The 16,967-nt window shown below is 38.0% G+C and overlaps 1 protein-coding gene across 1 annotated transcript in view; it reads left to right on the top strand.

Annotated features, from left to right (window-relative positions):
• tbcd (tubulin folding cofactor D) overlaps nt 1–16,679 on the top strand; it is a 32,713-nt gene extending 16,034 nt beyond the window's left edge. Inside the window, exons 15-39 of the mRNA XM_038302555.1 lie at nt 1,741–1,798; nt 1,887–1,916; nt 2,245–2,330; nt 3,767–3,847; nt 3,937–4,010; nt 4,146–4,263; nt 4,373–4,433; nt 4,524–4,546; nt 4,629–4,660; nt 4,755–4,817; nt 4,892–4,968; nt 5,249–5,330; nt 5,434–5,552; nt 5,665–5,756; nt 5,999–6,139; nt 7,251–7,334; nt 12,231–12,389; nt 12,537–12,675; nt 14,172–14,293; nt 14,434–14,511; nt 14,601–14,687; nt 14,762–14,849; nt 15,985–16,094; nt 16,222–16,306; nt 16,408–16,679. Coding sequence (XP_038158483.1) covers nt 1,741–1,798; nt 1,887–1,916; nt 2,245–2,330; nt 3,767–3,847; nt 3,937–4,010; nt 4,146–4,263; nt 4,373–4,433; nt 4,524–4,546; nt 4,629–4,660; nt 4,755–4,817; nt 4,892–4,968; nt 5,249–5,330; nt 5,434–5,552; nt 5,665–5,756; nt 5,999–6,139; nt 7,251–7,334; nt 12,231–12,389; nt 12,537–12,675; nt 14,172–14,293; nt 14,434–14,511; nt 14,601–14,687; nt 14,762–14,849; nt 15,985–16,094; nt 16,222–16,306; nt 16,408–16,428 — 2,110 coding nt within the window. The 3' untranslated portion in view covers nt 16,429–16,679. The remainder of the gene's footprint in view (nt 1–1,740; nt 1,799–1,886; nt 1,917–2,244; nt 2,331–3,766; nt 3,848–3,936; nt 4,011–4,145; nt 4,264–4,372; nt 4,434–4,523; nt 4,547–4,628; nt 4,661–4,754; nt 4,818–4,891; nt 4,969–5,248; nt 5,331–5,433; nt 5,553–5,664; nt 5,757–5,998; nt 6,140–7,250; nt 7,335–12,230; nt 12,390–12,536; nt 12,676–14,171; nt 14,294–14,433; nt 14,512–14,600; nt 14,688–14,761; nt 14,850–15,984; nt 16,095–16,221; nt 16,307–16,407) is intronic.
• Nucleotides 16,680–16,967: the final 288 nt, after the last annotated feature.

The raw sequence follows: 16,967 nt of genomic DNA, 5'->3' as shown, positions 1-16,967 counted from the left end.
TCAGACCTAAACAAGCCCTCTTGTGTAAAAACGTGTGGGGTGTGATCATCCCCATTGACTTTCAATGAGCACTAAACGCCACAACCTCGTCAGACACGGTTTTCTGTTGGACGGACAAAATCGGATTCGGTGTGTTTTGGCTTAAAGCCTATCCATAAAGCTGCTGACACACCTTTGCTTTCAAGAAGAGTGCTGCTTTAGTGTCTGAGTTGGACACTAGTATCATTTTAAAAGTCTTAAATGAAAATCCAAAGGCTGCTTGCTTTAAGTTGCATATCTACATATTTATTCAGATTTGTTGTTTTTCTTTTCCTATTTTTCCTTTAAACAAATTTTTCACAGGATGTTCATTAATCCTAACCAAGCTGTGTGCAACTGGGTATAGGAACAGCTAAATGTTAACATTCTAATAAAAATACTTTACATCCTGTTAATGTTAGATTTTTTTCAATTCCTATACTGCATTAGAAAAGACCCCCGTCACCACCACCCTAAAATAAAGGTGTTTTTTTATTGTGAAAGACCCTGTCATTTGCATAGAAGCTACACAGTTTGCCTGTAAGCTCTAAGTTACCGCCTCAAACCAGTTTTTCTTTGAGAGTTGATACCGCTGCCTGACTCCATTTCATTGTTTGTTCTTAATGCATATTAAATAAAGCTGGAGGGTAGAAGAACTGCTTTTATTGCAACAGTTAATGCAGTCCCTTTTGGGATGGTCAGCTTTTAAAGGGCACAAACATGTGGAATTATTATATAATTGTGCTGGAAACGTCTTATATATAGTTATAATGACCTGATCAAATAATTTTCACTTTTCAAGAAAATAAAAGTAAAATATATTAATATTTTAATTGAACAAATATAAATTGTCACTGGTGCTATAAGGCTGTATTACTATTGTTCACATTTAAGCCGGATTTATTAGCTTAGATCTTTGAGCAGGGGGTTTAAAAAACATATACTGCAGTTTTACCCTTGAATACGGTTTGTTTTTCAGGAATCTTTTCTAGATTTAGAAACCCCTAAATCTCCATAGAAATGTAAAAAAGAAAAATGTATCTTAAGATTTACAGGTCTAATCTCTAACCAGATTTGAGGTATAGATTATCACTCAGTGCGGTGCACTTAGTCTTTGTTAAGAGTAACGGTTTATGTCATGCCGCCTTGCCTTGCAAGTACGGACCTGCGGCCTCTGACTGTGCAGACCAGCTCTGCACTGTCAGAGTTAACCCCTCTGCAAATCATCAGCGGCAATCGGAGCAACTCCCTCCCTTTCCCTGGGCCACAAGTCTGCCAGGTTTCGCCTGCCTCTGTAGGTTTCGGTCGCCGTTTGGCAGTAATGCTGGGACAAGCTGGTTCCTGCTCTGTTCATCACAGCTTGATGACACGTCCTGAAAATGAGCTTTTGTAATAAATAAATAAATAAATGGCACTTAGTGACTGGGGGGCACATACAAGCAGTTGGTTTTCTGCAAAGTTGCAGCTTGCCTGAATAAACATGTTGCATGTTAGAATTTCCAGTGTATTCTTCTCACTAACCCTCAGTTTACCGGATGTGCAGAGCTGTTTTGTTTTTTTTAAGCCCTCAGGGTAGGAGCAAACTGAAGTGGTTTGTAAACCTGGGCTCTGGTTGTTTGTGCATGCAAGGAAAATAAATTGATCAAATTTTTTCCCGAAACTTGTATGTGGCATGTATATATGTAAATAACTCATGGTTACGTTATCACCATTTCTCCACAGCGCCATGCTGATCACTGCTGTTTTTGATCGAAATGTCAACTGCCGCAGAGCTGCCTCTGTAAGTTGTCTCCAGTAAACTTGATCAGATTACTTTTTCCAAATGTCTTAAATGAGAAAACTCTATTTTGTGTCTCTTTCGATCCTAGGCCGCCTTCCAGGAGAATGTCGGCAGACAGGTTTGTGACTAAAGCTTTGAAACTAACATGGCGTTATTTGCCTCATTTGATGCTTATTTGTTAGTTGATATCCTGCTCATGCTCAAACGTGCCTCATTACACCAATCCTCCCAAAGAAATGGCCTCCTAGTGTAGCTACAGGGCACCTTCAGATACACACTGTGCCAGTTGTCCTTAAGCGAGAACTCCTTAGATTTGTTATTACTTGAATTGGGAACAGTGTCACTAATGTTTCCATCTGAAATGTAGCTGTAGTTTCACTGCAGACCATTTTTAAAGAAATGTACTGAATCTTTTTCTGTTTTTTTGTTGTTTTTTTTTCAATTAGGGCACCTTCCCTCATGGTATTGACATCTTGACAGAAGCAGATTACTTTGCAGTCGGTAATATTACCAACTGCTATCTGAACATTAGGTAAGAAGATTATAAAAAATCTTTGTATTTTGTTTTTTCTGCACAAATTCAAATGTACATTGCTTTCTCAAATGTTTATTGCATTGCCTACTGATATTGGTCAGAGGGCCCAGAGGCACCTGTGTACAGAAACCCTGCTTCTGTTTGTTGTCCTCAGGGCAGCATGAATGGGCCAATGACTGAATGTAGTGTACAGTGCTTTGGAGTCACAATAAATTTGAATATTATTTTAAAAGTTTAATTAAAATGACTATTCGACTACAATACTTTCATTAGACACAGATTTAAACATTTCAAGTGTTTATTTCTGTCAGTTTTGATAATTACAGCATAAAGCTTGTGAAAACCTAAACTGCAGTTTCTCAACAAATTAGAATATTAAACATAATTCAAGGTACAAAATCCAAAATGTCTACCTGCTAAAAATTATGGCAATTTTCTGTGCAGTGCATTCAGTACTCGATCAGGCCTCTTTTTGCAAGTGCATCAGTGGATCAACCTGCTGATCAGCTGACTTTGTGAAGAGGCTCATCATCTGAATTGTTTGGTCTGGTGTCTCTCATCCTGCTTTTAACAATGCCCTATAGATTCACCATCACCGACTGTAGAAGCTTCACATTTTAGATTACACAAAATGGATCCTTTGCCTCTCTAACCTTCGTCCACATTCTTGTATCTTTATTTCCAAGGAAATGCAAACAAACAAATAATTTTTCTCTTGAGCTCTGTGAAGGGACTCCATATATCGCCTCTGGTTCAGGATTTGTTTAAGATAAGGAATGCAACAGTAGTAGCTCATGTCCTCGATACCGGTGCCTTGTCTCTTCCAATTCGACTGACACAGCATCCCACGCCCTGTGAATCCTTTCCAGATAACTTCAGGAGTTTAGCAACACAATCCTCCCAAGACTGTTTGAACTCCTGCACATTTTTCCACAACATGCTTTTCGTTCCACTCAATTTTCTACCAATATTTTGGGATGCAACACTCTTAAAAAAAACAACTATTTTTGGTTTATTCTTCTGTTGGAAAAAGCCAGTCTTTGTCAGCCGGACAACAGTGATGTCATTAATATTTTTCATGAATATGTGAGCCTTAACATTTCTGCATTTGCACCAAAAAACATTTGTGTATTGGTCCTCTCAGAGTCTGAATTTTGGGTTTTTATTAGCTGTAAGTTATTGGATTATATCAAAATCTGTGAAATGTGTCTGAGATTTATGTTTTATTCTATTTGAACTGATCGAGAACAAAACTGAGCAAACATTACCACTGTGAGTGTAGAGAAAGGGAAGTAGCCTAAGGCTATGATTGAATATGTAGGCATATATTAAAGGAAATGATTTTTTTTCCCTTTTTAAGCAATTATGCAAGCATATCACATTTAATTGAATTGTTTTTATATCTGAAGACGTTTTTCTTTTTGTTTTCAAAGTGTCTATATAGCTGGTTTTCCAGAATACACCAAATCCATGATCGACCATTTGGTATCCAGGAAAATCAACCACTGGGACAGGTCAGTGCTTCCACCATTTTCCGTTAAAGCAATGTCTATGGGGTGAAGATTTTAATATCTTTAGGAAAAATGTTCGGTTTGCTTTGCAGTGCGATCCGAGAGCTTACCTCAAAAGCACTCCACAACCTGACGTCTCAAGCACCCGATTATATGGCAACAACAGGTAAGCATTGTCGCCTTACGGGTTAATGTTGAGCTATCGGTTAAATTGGCTGCAAGAATTACCTTTGTTTACCTGAAACTTTCCCATTAGGGGTTGTGAGTAAAGATGGTGCTCTCTTTCGTATTATTTTCTCAGTTTTGCCTCAGCTGCTGACCAGAGCGGTGGGTGTCGATCTGCACGGTCGCCACGGCGCCATCCTGGCATGTGGAGAAATCACACATGCTCTGTACAAGGTGGCTCTTCAGACCAACAGGTAGACTTGAGTATATTAGGAAACATGTTGTCAACCTTAACAACCACCCTGGCATCATTAAACTAATTTGAAAGCAGAATAAAATGAGTGACTTTATTTTATTTTATAGAGCTGTCGTGGATCTTATTTCTCCAGAATGCGTGGATGCACTGAAGAATATTCACAATGTGGTAAATAAAATTAAAAAAAAGTTCCTAGCACTTTACGTTAAAGTTGGGTCAAGCTGTCTGTTTCTGACATAAGTTTTCTGACACTTTCAGCTTGATGAAAAAAAACAATACAGGTAGGTGGACGTTATTGGATCAAACTTCATACAGTGTTACAATAATACACATTTTTATGTAATATAATTGTATTTTTCACAGGGGCTTCGGTGGAGGGCTGATGAGACCAGCAAGTAGGTTTAAGACGTATATAAAAATTCAGTCAATGGATCTAAAGACGTTACAAAAAACAGTAATCAACCTGAGACTTTTCTTTTATTATTACAGTCTGCACTCTTATAGAAAAGCTGTCCCTGTCTAAAATGCCTTTCAAGAAAGACCCTATAATCGGTAAGTGTACAGAAAATCAGATTTATTTGGATTATAATAATTTTTATTCTAAGCTAAGCATTTCTTTTGTTTAGCTGGATGGCAAGGGATAATCGATGATACCATAAAAAATCTTCACCTCTTTTCAAGAGAAACAAAGGGGGAAATCATTGTAAGTCAGGTTTGAGTAACATACACATATATATGCAAAGATTAATGCCTGATTTGTTATTTTTCTGGATGTTTCATATTTAAACCCCTACTCAGATATAAATACCTGCAAATTAACCTAATTTTGTTTACTGTGTAAAACCCTAAATGAGCTGATTTTTCTAAATGATTGAAAAGTGTACATGTTTATACAATATGCATCTAGTACAGTATTTTAGATCCTTCCAAAGAGCTAAAACCCCATCTTGACATCTTGAAGCTTTCTTTCGTTTGATCTGCAGGTTCCTGTAGTAACAGCGTTATCTGCCCTGTGTGAGGAGTACTACCAGGACAGCACAAACCAGGCTGATGCACAGATTCAAGGTGGGAAACCTTGTTGGTTTACCTGTAGACCCTAAATAAAAATACAAAAAGGTTGACCTGTCTACTGGAGTTTTATGATGATGGTTTGTGTTGACACACATAGATGTGCTCATATCCCAGTACCTTGAAGGACTGAAGAGTTCTCAGGTGCTCTGTTGTTGCGGGTCTGCTCGCGCCCTCGGTTCTCTGCCCAGATTTATGATCCACGGCAAACTAATGCAGGTGGGTGTGTTTAACTGTGTTTATGCAAACCACTATCCTTTTTAAAAAATATTTCACCTGGATAAATAAAGAAGCTCTAAAGATGTTTTTGTTGTTTCATTTCTCTTCTTAGATCTTTGAAGGCCTTCAGAACATGTGTGCTGTCAGCCAGCAGCAGGGGAATTTAACCGAGGCAAGGAGAGACGCAGTCAGATCAGTGGCTCAGTGAGTTTTCTTCTGTTTGTTCCCTGATGGAGTTGATGATACAAAGGTACCTCCTGTCTCGCCAATGTTTCCTCGTGAGCTCTAATGCTAAAGTAAACTGTGGACTGACTCTACCAGAAGGACCGGAACTGTACACCCATTCTATAATTTGACAGTGTTTTACATATTTCCTGTAATGTTAATTATTTATTTCCATCTGCCCCATTTACCACTTTGTGAACTTTTTTCATTCCTTTCTTCAGGGTATTTATGAAGGCAGGTGTTTGTTCCCAAGGCTGCCCTGACTCTGCCCTCTGCTCAGAGAATATAGCTGTGGTGTACGGCTTCCTTCTCAGCAGCCTGAATGACTACACAACAGACAGCAGAGGCGACGTCGGGGCCTGGTGAGTCCTCTATTCTGATGACTGCCTTCCTCAGTGAGGCCTCTGGTGTAATTTTTTTTTTTAATTATTTCTTCTGACCCTTGGCGTAGAAACAAAAAACACCTCTCACATGTAGCTTCAGGCCATGCTTGGGGACTAAACAGGAATGTCACTTGACGTGTCTTGTCATTGTATGAAGGGATGGGCTGCCTCTCTCAGGCTATCTAGTAATAGTTTTCTTTCCTTGTTCTATTTATTTCCTCCTGCTTCCATTTGTTTTGTCATCCTGTTACATTTGTTCCACACATTTTTTGAATCACAAAGTACTAAAAGGATATACACTAGGGTACTGATTGAACATGTAATTTCACCACTCATCCAAAATTCACTTTATTTAAAACGTGCTTTGTTGGTGCATTATTTGTTTTGATGAGTGGGGTCAAGGTTTAACTTCTGAATACTAGTCCTCACTCAATTTTGATATAATCATCTATTGTCCCACATGTTTGTTTAAGGAATCTTCTGGAAGTAAAATATGTTGAATAACCACCTTGCTTCGCCAAACAGAGGCTCCTACCTACAGTGACGGCGAAAGAAAAGAACCCTCTCTTTAAAATCTTAAAATCTCTATTCAAATTTTCCATTAATAGTCTAAATTATTTAGCAGATTAAGAAAATTCCTAGCTGTAGTTAAGCATTAAGAAGTCACAGAAGTGACTTTATCCAAACCTTCATTGTGGTTCTACTTGCTCACTTTCCTTTTCACACCTTACTGTTTTATTGCTTCAGTGATCTGATTTCATAGAAAGAGTTCAAACAGGTTAACAGAAAACTTACTGAATATGAAGGAGCAAATTCCTACAAAACAATTCAAACTCATCACCCCTCCACTACCATGCTCTGTTTCTCTCTTCAGAACATGTTGTGCAAAGTCAGGCTGCGATCTTTTAAAGTGTCATGTTTCCATCCATTAGACTTGCTCTACTTTTGTGCACTCATCTTTTTTTTCTGTACATTTAAACAAGGTTGTAGATGAACTGTAACTTTGCTTCATGAGCTTAAGGTGAATCCACATTATCGGCTATTTTTTCTGTTTTTATTGTGAGGTTTGACTGTTTGCTTTTCCCGCCAGGGTGAGAAAGGCAGCAATGACCAGTCTAGAGGAACTCACCTTGATGGTAGCCAGCAGTGCTCCAGAGATCCTTCCACCAAACTTGTGAGTCATAAACCGTAAAACGTTCACCTGCTTCTTCTGTTGTAAACTTTCTCTTCAACACCACATTTGCTCTGGCTTGTGTTTGGACAGGAGTCAGCATGCATTTTTTTTTTTTTTTAGCATTGCCTAGTGAAACTAAGAAATTATGGTGTCATACTTTCTGCTAGGTCTTCAAGGGGCATAGTCTCATTACATGACTGTTCTAAATTGTACATGTGCTGGTAAAAATAGATTTTTTAATTCTGCATCGATTCTTATATTTATTTCTAAAGATCGATTCATATAACCAAAGATTGATTAAATAAATAAATACTTTGAACTTTTTAGCCAGCATTTCCAGCTCAATTAAATATGCAATGGCATCATATCAATATGATACATAACTGTACAGTTATGTTAATTTGTTGATTTATTATTCAGATCCGTGTTAGCTCAGCTTTACAGCCAACCAACCAACCAAAAAAATAATAATTTTTTTTTAACACTAGCAATCCAATTTGGGATGGGATCTGTTCAGATTGGATTGAGAATGATGGATTCTCAATCTTGAGAAACTTGTTCTTATCTTTCCTTGGTATTTGAGTCATTACCCGGCCCTTATTATACATCAACAGTTCACTGTTGTTGCAATCAAAGTTTTTCTAAAAGAAATACCCCGTTCTTCTGGGGAATTAGGTTGCTTTTGTGCTTTGTTTTTGCTCAATTTGTCAGTAAATGAAGCTTTTCTGTGTATATTTACAGGAAGTAGCAATGAGGTTAAGCCAGTTAGCACATCCCAGTAGGGGTGTAAAAAAGAGGGAGAAGTCCAAAATCCAATGTTTGAAAAAGCACAGAAAATTTATTCAAAGATGAGAGTCAAAAAATGCTTGGAATACAATGTGAAATTTTGTATTCACTGAAGCCAGAGCTAAAGCTTTGGAGGCATTCAGATGTCACTGAGAAGTTTATGTATGCGTAAGATAAGATCCTGATTAATACTGAGACTAGGGTTAGCAATAATTATATGGCAATAATATTCTACCGTTGAAGAGCAAACAACATTTTACATTATTGGGTGACCGAAATAAACAAGGGGGCAGTTTTCTGCCAAAGCTGCTGGAATGCAGAAGACCAATTAAAGGTACACTATGCAACCGGTGTTGATTTTCCAGCGAGGCTCCCCCCAGAGGGCAAAAATAAAAGTGCACTGTCGTAAATATGCACAGCTGTTCTCCTGGTTTCTCCGTCAAGCCAGGCGCGGTTGTTTTGAGCTTAGCAGACAGGCGAACGCAACGAATGACTAACACAGTGAAAGTATGAACATGCACAGAGAGAGAGAGAAACCATTCCAATGTTACTTACAATCACATCAGCAGAAACGCGAGGTCCGCGTCAGCCTTCCAGCCTTCTTTTTATTTTAGCTCTCGCCATTCGGAAAAAGCTTGCCCGATGTTCACCCGTGTATGACTCCTCTCTCTTACCGGAGCCCTTTTCCTCTTTCTTGCCTGCTCCGACATGGGCTTTCGCTGTTTTCACGCTGGTTCCGCCATGATAACTGCACAAAGATCGCCACTGTGCTAGCAACGAGCATGCTTTTAACTGGGGGCGTGTAGCAGTTCTCGCCGTAAAGCAAGACAGACTCTCGCTAGACTTCTGAGCCTGTGGGTGCGGGTCGGTGCTCCTGCAGTTGCAAGTGCAGTATTTCCCCCACAGACCACCAGGGCGGCCGAGAATACCTTTGTTCAACCTGAAATGACTCATTTAATCTTTCAAAACGTTATGGAACACATTAACTGAAAAATGTTGCATAGTGTGCCTTTAAAATGTGATTCAATTTAGGTCTTATCAATAACAATACACTTACCTGGTAGAAGCATTTTATTTATTTATTTTTTTATTTGCATTAATTCCAATGGAAAGTAGTTTGCCAATTTAAAAAAAAAAATGTACTTCAATTTTGAAATATTTCTATTTTTCCCAGTTTTTGTTTGGTAAGAACGGGAATCTTCTCTTTTCTCGATTTTCTACTAGGAGGCTTTTTGGGGGGGGGAGTTCACTAGAACTTGGAGTTGCTATAGTTTGGGTTGGTCTTCAACCAGGCCGACCTGCCACTTTTTACCTGCCTTAGTAGATTCAGACCAGGAAGTATTTGTCAGTGGCCATGATCCAGTATATTAGCTCATGCTTTTACAACAGAATTTAAGATTCTATTAGTTAAATAAGCGTGCAAATAAGTGACCCAATTGTAAACACAATTTAAAAATATTTTAAAGTTGTTGAGGGCCCTGTTGCACCTTGCCGATTTAGGCAGCGTACGCCTGACGTCCCAGAATCTCCTAAAACGCTGGCATAATTAGATGGCTTAATTTTCTATGTACTTTTTCAATGTTGGGCGTTTACATAGTTTATTCATAACGATTCCAGTGCTTATGTCCAACCACAACCTAACTTATACATAACGCATGGCAGCATAATGCCCATGAAATGATGCACAAGCCAGTGTCCTGAGGGGGCCAGCGATCCACTCAGACTGCTTAAAAAGATGTCTTTGATTGCATTATTACCTAGTTGCTGTTTACTGCCCACCAAAAAAAAAAAAAAGAATAATTAAAAAGAAAGAAAGAAGATTTGCAGTTGTTGCAGATTCAATGTCATATCTGCTAGGAAGTTTGTTGGGCGTGAACGCAGGGAGGATCCACCACACTCACCTTCTCGCTCACCCTATAATGGGGATGAAGTCTGGAGGAGTAGAGACGATGTCCTCCTGTGAACCCCCTTTTATACCAAAACGCTGCCAATACACTATTACACAGTAGCTGTAAGTTAGAAACACATTCAGTGGCCGTCTGGACCACATCAGATATGTTAATGTGCATTGGAGATAAGTTCTTGATAAGTTGCGCGCAAGTTACTCATAGGTTTTTAGATAACTTGGACACCACGACTTATGAGTAAATTACACTTAACCTATGTCAGTGTTAATATGGAAGTTATGTCCCCCTGAAGGCAGCTGCGCCTCAGAACTTCCCTACCGGTTCTTTTCCTGGGGGCAAGTTATTTTCTACTCTTAAATCAAATTGGGTAAAACCATATAAAAAAGGGCTATAAAAACAGGAGTAAAAAAGTAACAGAGTTTATTACAGATCAGGTTGTTACAGGACAGACAAAATGCTTGGAGTCAGCACAGCTGTGGGCTCAAAAAACATCAGCGAGCATCCAGCAAAGATTGAGCAAAGATTGAGCCCCGAACAAGGTCATCTTCTCCTTCTTATACCTCATGAGTAGGGATGGGGATCGTTAATATTTATTGATATCGATACCTTTATCGATACTCCTTATCGATCCGAGTCTTTATCGATACCACTATCGATACTTTTCTGTTATTTGGTGGAAAGACGATGCGACAATATGTTTTTAACAGAACTGGTATTGCTTTTATTGCTTAACAAGTGAGCATAACAAAAAAGTTTCTAGCCTTCAGTAAACATGGCTAATGTAATAGGCCACTTCTAAATGACATAAAACTAACTAGAATATATCAGCAGCACCAAATGAAAAATAAAATGTCATAATGTATATAAATTAAATGAATAATATGCTGTGTCAGAAAAAAAGGAAATAAAATATCAGCCCATAAATTAACAGGTATTTTTTTGCAGAAAAATTAACATGTCTGTCACTTTTCATCAGGTTTTTAGAGATTAGGAAAATATTTATCAAATAAATAATTTTATTTTAAATTAAATGTAATTTTTAATAAATGTTGGCATCAGTAGTTTAATTATATATTGTAAAATAATTACAGCAATATACAACTGTATTACTCATGTTTCTCGCCAAAAACTCAATTTCCCTTTTCTTTACGTTACACTTGAACGCATCATGATAACCTAATTGTCGTTTTACTGAGCCAACCTGAACACATCATCACGCAGCACGTCTGAAACTTTATTTACTTTTTAAGCTAACTAGCTTGTATGCTGCCGATTACAACACGGATTTCACAATTACCATTTTTAAGTGACCAGACAAGCTACAAAGTCTGTGTGCGCGCTAACCAGTGGTTCTCTGAGTGGATGATGAAGACGGGCCCGACTGTGGTGCGGCGGGGCAGCAGCAGGAGGAGGAGGAGTCTTTTCCGTTCAGCCATTCTCGAGTTGCGAGCAAAGTTAACTGCCAGACTTCACTTGTTTTACTTTTAATATCTGTTTGCTTACAATTTCATTCCAAAACATTGGTAGACATGCTGCAGTGATTGGATTGATTAGATTTAAATGCTGTGACGCGACTCGAGGGACACACAATTATGTTACAGGACCTCCGGGAAAAAAAAAAAAAAAGACCAGACTCGATAGTGGTATCGATAAGCCCAAACGTTATTGATTTTCGGGTTTTGAAAAAACTGGAACCGGGTCCTTGATAGAACCGGGTTTCGATCCCCATCCCTACTCATGAGTCCATGTTTTGCATCAGGTGGAAGCTCAGCTGTCCGTATCAGAAACTCACATGCCATCCATGCCTTGACCTGTATGCATCTTGCCTCTATGCCCAAGAATTACAGATAGCTCCCCTTTATCAGACCGTCTCCAAGATGTGCCCATATCCTGTGCACTTCTAAAGACACGAAGGCTGTCCTGAATAGATGACCTCCATACACGGTGACATCCACAATGTGAAGGAAGGCCTTCTACTCTGTCTAATCTGGCTAACAGAATAACAATGCACATGATGTATAAAGAATAAACCTAACATCAGCGATCAAATAATTTACCTGTAACTTATTGCCCAAGTGTGAGCATACGCTGGCATATGTCTGGAAATTTTGAACTTTCAGGAAATCAATTCAGGCCCAAAAATGACTGTAAACACTATCTGAGCACCTAGAATCACCTGTTATAATATCTGTATTCTGTGCAGGGTGAAGTCTATGATGTGCTGCTTAGCTAAACAGGCTGCAGAGAAGATTGACCACTACAGAGCTCATGCTGGAAACATCTTCCTACGCCTCCTTCACAGCACCGATCCTGAAGTACCTCATATACCCCACAGGGAGGAGCTGTTGAACATCTTTCCTGTGTGAGTATCTCAAGTAAACAGGCAGCACTGAACACTATTAAGCTAAAAAATATATATAATGTTACATTTTTCACTGGTTAAAATACATAAAGTATGATTTAAAGACATGTTTAGGCGATCTTTAATTTTGTTTGGTTTTTCTTCCAGTGAGACCATAACCAGTCTAAACTGGAATGCCTCATCCCAGGCTTACAAGTACATCGCACAGCTGCTTGGCTTGCCTGAGTATCAGTACCACACCCTGCTGGGGCTCTCTGTGTCAGTGGGAGGGATCACAGAGTCCATAGTAAGTGGAAGAAGCAGAAAATTGTCAAACCACAGCAGTATGATGACCAGATTGGCCATAAATGATGTGCGAGGAGAGCTTTGGTTCCCTTGCAACCCTTCAGAGACTTTCACAATGTTTGCCCTGGAGCACTAAAGCTGGATGTTAACCTTGGCTGCACTAAAGGACAGTTTGATATTATTTTGAAAACTGGCTTTTCTTTATCCAAGCTCTATGATATTGATTTCACAGTTGTCACTTATTTATGCAGCGAAGGTAATCAAACCAAGCCAAATATGTAGATAGCAGATATTATGTATTATATATCAATTAATATTTCTAAGTTTTGTTTTTCTTAAAGATAATGAAATAAATGAGACCTTTCTCGTTAAAGTGGTTTTAAAATTGGCTAAGCTCTTGTTTATTATAAAATGTAGCTCCACTGTAGCCAGTAATTATTTAGCAGCTATGAATTTATTATTCAGGTCTGCTGACCAACAGGGGGAGCAGTTTGTTTATTATTGCCCTCTGTGTAACACCTGCTTTATGTGTTCCTAGAACAACTAATTTGCAATATTTTAGTCTGCCAGCTTTTGCATGATAACTGGACTTCAAACATTGATTGATTCAATATTTGCTTTTCATATACACAAAGAAAAACAGTCTTGAGGTTTTAATCTGTGGCATATGTGTAAAGTATGCCTGCTTAACTCCTCTGCAGTCTTTTCTTACAACTTCTCTCTAGAGGTTCAACCTGGTCCCAAACTGGGGTTGATCACGCTTTCATTTCTCTCCCACTGCGATTTAACCTGTTAAAACCAGACTTTTTTCTAGAGAGGTCCAAGCTGCAAAGATTTCAGCTTATTTTTAACTTTGAATGTTTATAGAAGTAATAAGGAATATAACATTTAAGCCTGTCATAACAGCAGTGAGGCCCGCGGAGTTAAGCCAGTCTGAAATTGGCGCAATATAATGTGCTCCCTCAGAGACGATCCAGCCTAGGTCTTGTTTTTATCTCCTCCTCGTATAGTTTTTCTTCCTCTACAGAAATATCCTCAGAGACGAGAGGCAGTGATATATTTGTACAGCATTTTGGAATAAGGAGCCAAGATTGCTTCAATGTATGGGCCAAGATTAAGATTCTCACACTATAGGCCCCTAGTCTAAAAAAAAAAAAAAACAGGGTTCCATTCTGACAAATATAGATCGCACAGTTTGACCTTGTTTGAAGTCCATTAGGGAGAAAAATCATTTAATGAGATTCACCTGGTACCATTATTTAATGTGCTTTTATTACCAGTTGAAAGGACAGATTTTTCATTAAATATTGATGTTTTATTTAGCTTGCATTAACATTGTTCTAGGTCTGGTTTTATATATTTTTTATTATTACCATATTTTACTTTGAGATGATCTGTTTAATCTGTTTTTACTATAATTACTGTAGTGAATTATTCAGTCTTTGTGTTCAGAATGGGATTTGAATCATTTCTTTCGCTCTTCCTGAATTTGTTCAGGTGCATCACTCCTCCCAGTCTCTGTTTACTTTCCTGAGAGGGATCCAGACTGACAGCGATGCTCTGTCACAGTTTTCACAAATGCTACTGAGGGTCTTTAGGGACAATCTTCACAATGACAGGTACATAAGTGAGCTAAGGTTGTCAAGTCCTTTCTATTCATTCTACATAGAGCCATTTGAATCTGTAATATTACTTAAAAACACTTTTGAGTGATATATGTATGTAATGCAATGTTTGTTTTTTATTCCTCTTTTTTTAGGGTATCCGTTCCCTTACTTAAAATGCTCAGTCAGATGCTTGCTAACAGCGTTTTTGAAATCTTCACCACACATGAAAAGTTAGTGATTATTTTATATTTTTTGTATATTAAAACTGTTTTTATAGATCTAGGAGGAGTAAAGTTTTTCTGTCTCTTTGTTTCGTAAGTCACCAGGTCTGTGTGGAGCTTTTGAGTCTTTGCAAAGGCTTCAGGAAGTCCAAGAATGTAGCCAAGCTTCGTGCCTGTATTGACGTGTAAGTATCCTATATTTAAGGCTACGACAGCATCTACATAGCAGAATGAAGCCCTACTATTGTTGTTTTTTCAGTTTCTGTGGGCTGATCCAGTTCCAGGGAGACGTAAGGAAGCAGGTTTTGACCCAGTTGCTGCTGCTGCTCTGCCATCCATTCCCAGTGGTAGGTCCACCTACTGTAGAGTCCTATTAATAGATAATAATATATATGCTAGCACTTGAAATGATAGGTAGGCTTATTCATTTTATAACACAATTTGTAAAGTTTTGGAGCAGTAGGGAAACATAACCCTGATTGCTGTTATTGACTTCCATTGAAATACTAGAGTCTTCTAATGAAAGACGTCACACCAGATCTACAGGAAGATGGTTTGTCAGTTTTAACAGCGTAATTATTACCTTAACCACAAAAGAATTACTGCAGGGCATCCCCACATAGAATGCATTAAAGTTCCTGCAGTAGTTAATAAACAAGATGTAAATTATGGATGAGGGGCTAAATTTATCATGAACATGTTCTGTGGTGTTAATGACATTAATGGAAATTTATAAATTGATTGTTGGATTTTGTTTAAATATTTTACAGTATTAGTCTTAGTTTTATTCCTCTGTAGATGTCCAGTTTATTTACAATTTTGTTTTGTTACAATTAGGGCTGCAACTAAGGATTATTTAGCAAATTGATAAATTTGTCGATAATATTTTTGATCAATCAATTAATAATCGGATTGTTAAAGATTCTTTAAAGAAAACTTTTTACAAAATTAAACCAGGTGAAACTCAATCGTTTCCACTTGTGGAGTTCTGGATAGAGCGTATTGACACACAATTTATTTTTTATCTTAAATGGGAAATGTTTATATGTTGTTTTACAATCTTGGTATAATTAAGGCTCTAAGTGTGTCGCTCTGTAAGCTAAATGTATGTTTTAGATCCTCTACCCTCCAGTTAACAATTAATTGATTACTAAATTAGTTTACGAATATTTCAATAATCAATTAATCACAATTAATTTGATTAATTATTTAAGTCCTTGTCACAATATATGAGATGTACTTTCCCCTTTTCAGATCAATCAATCAAAACAAATAATACTAAATCAGAGATAACCTTTTCTTCAGGAGTCCTATTACTGCCATTTATTTCTAGATTTGGTAGTTAAATTGATGTAAATAGATTTTTTTAACCTTTTAAGGAATTGTTATCATTTTAAGTCTTTATTTAAATGTCATATATGTCAAATATATTCATGTTTTTTTAAAATTTCTTACACTTGAATGATTTTCTTAAAACTACAGATAAGAAAGACCACATCCAGCGAGATGTATGAGATGCTTCTGACCTATGATGACGTTACTGATCCAGATGTGCTGGATGATGTCATGACCCTGCTAAGTGACACTAAGTGGTTGGTACCATTTTGCAAAGCAGTTGGTCACAATAAATTCTGCTTTAGAAATGAAAATAAGAATTACTTTATATTGACTAAGTATTTGCTCTGTGTGAAATATTGACACTTTAAATATCCATTTAAGGGAGAGCGACCTCGCCACAGTGCAAACACACAGGAATCAGCTTTGTGATTGGTTAGGAGTCCCCAGGCCGCAGCTGGTTATGAAGGTGCGAAGTAACATTATTACCATAATCTGCTTCTGTTTTTTTTATATATTTTTTTTTATTGTGTGTCAGGTTAACTCTGACAGCTCTCTTTTATTTTGCAGGTCCGTGCCCCGGTTCCGTGATCTTTAATGGATGTTTAATCCTACAGGAGGAGCGGCCTCTCGCATGACTCAGGAGACACTCTTTAGTTATGAGTTCCCTTATTAAGGAGGCCTGCCCATCTGCCAGGAAATGACACAGCTAACTTTACAACCTGTTCAAAGAGTTTAACATTAGTGCAAAATAAAGTAAACTGTCATGGTGGTTTTCCCTTCCAACAGCAACGTTCCTCTCTGTTTTAGCAGTTGTAAAACAAAAAATGTCTTAAAATGTACCTGTTGTAAGTCCTTTTTGTTGTTTTCTGTCAGTAATTCTATTGTTCCACGCTCTGTTTAGGCCTGTTTACTTGTAAGCTGTACCTGGAACAACACAGCTATGTGAAATTTAAACTGTACTTTGCAAGCACTCCGGGGAAATGGTTGCCATTTAAATGTTTTGGCACACAGCGTTGAATGTCACTGAGGCCCCTGCTTCCCCTTTAGGGAAGGCAGACCTACTTTTTCTGCTCTGGCAAAGGTGCCAGTGGTTAAAGGAGTCTGAGGCCTGATAGCAGAGCCTTCAC

The sequence above is a fragment of the Cyprinodon tularosa genome, unplaced genomic scaffold (genome assembly GCF_016077235.1).
Source record: "Cyprinodon tularosa strain WSP-4 unplaced genomic scaffold, ASM1607723v1 ctg495, whole genome shotgun sequence".
Lineage (NCBI taxonomy): Eukaryota > Metazoa > Chordata > Actinopteri > Cyprinodontiformes > Cyprinodontidae > Cyprinodon > Cyprinodon tularosa.
Note: the sequence above shows the minus strand (reverse complement) of the source record. Positions and strands in the feature narration are given on the sequence as shown.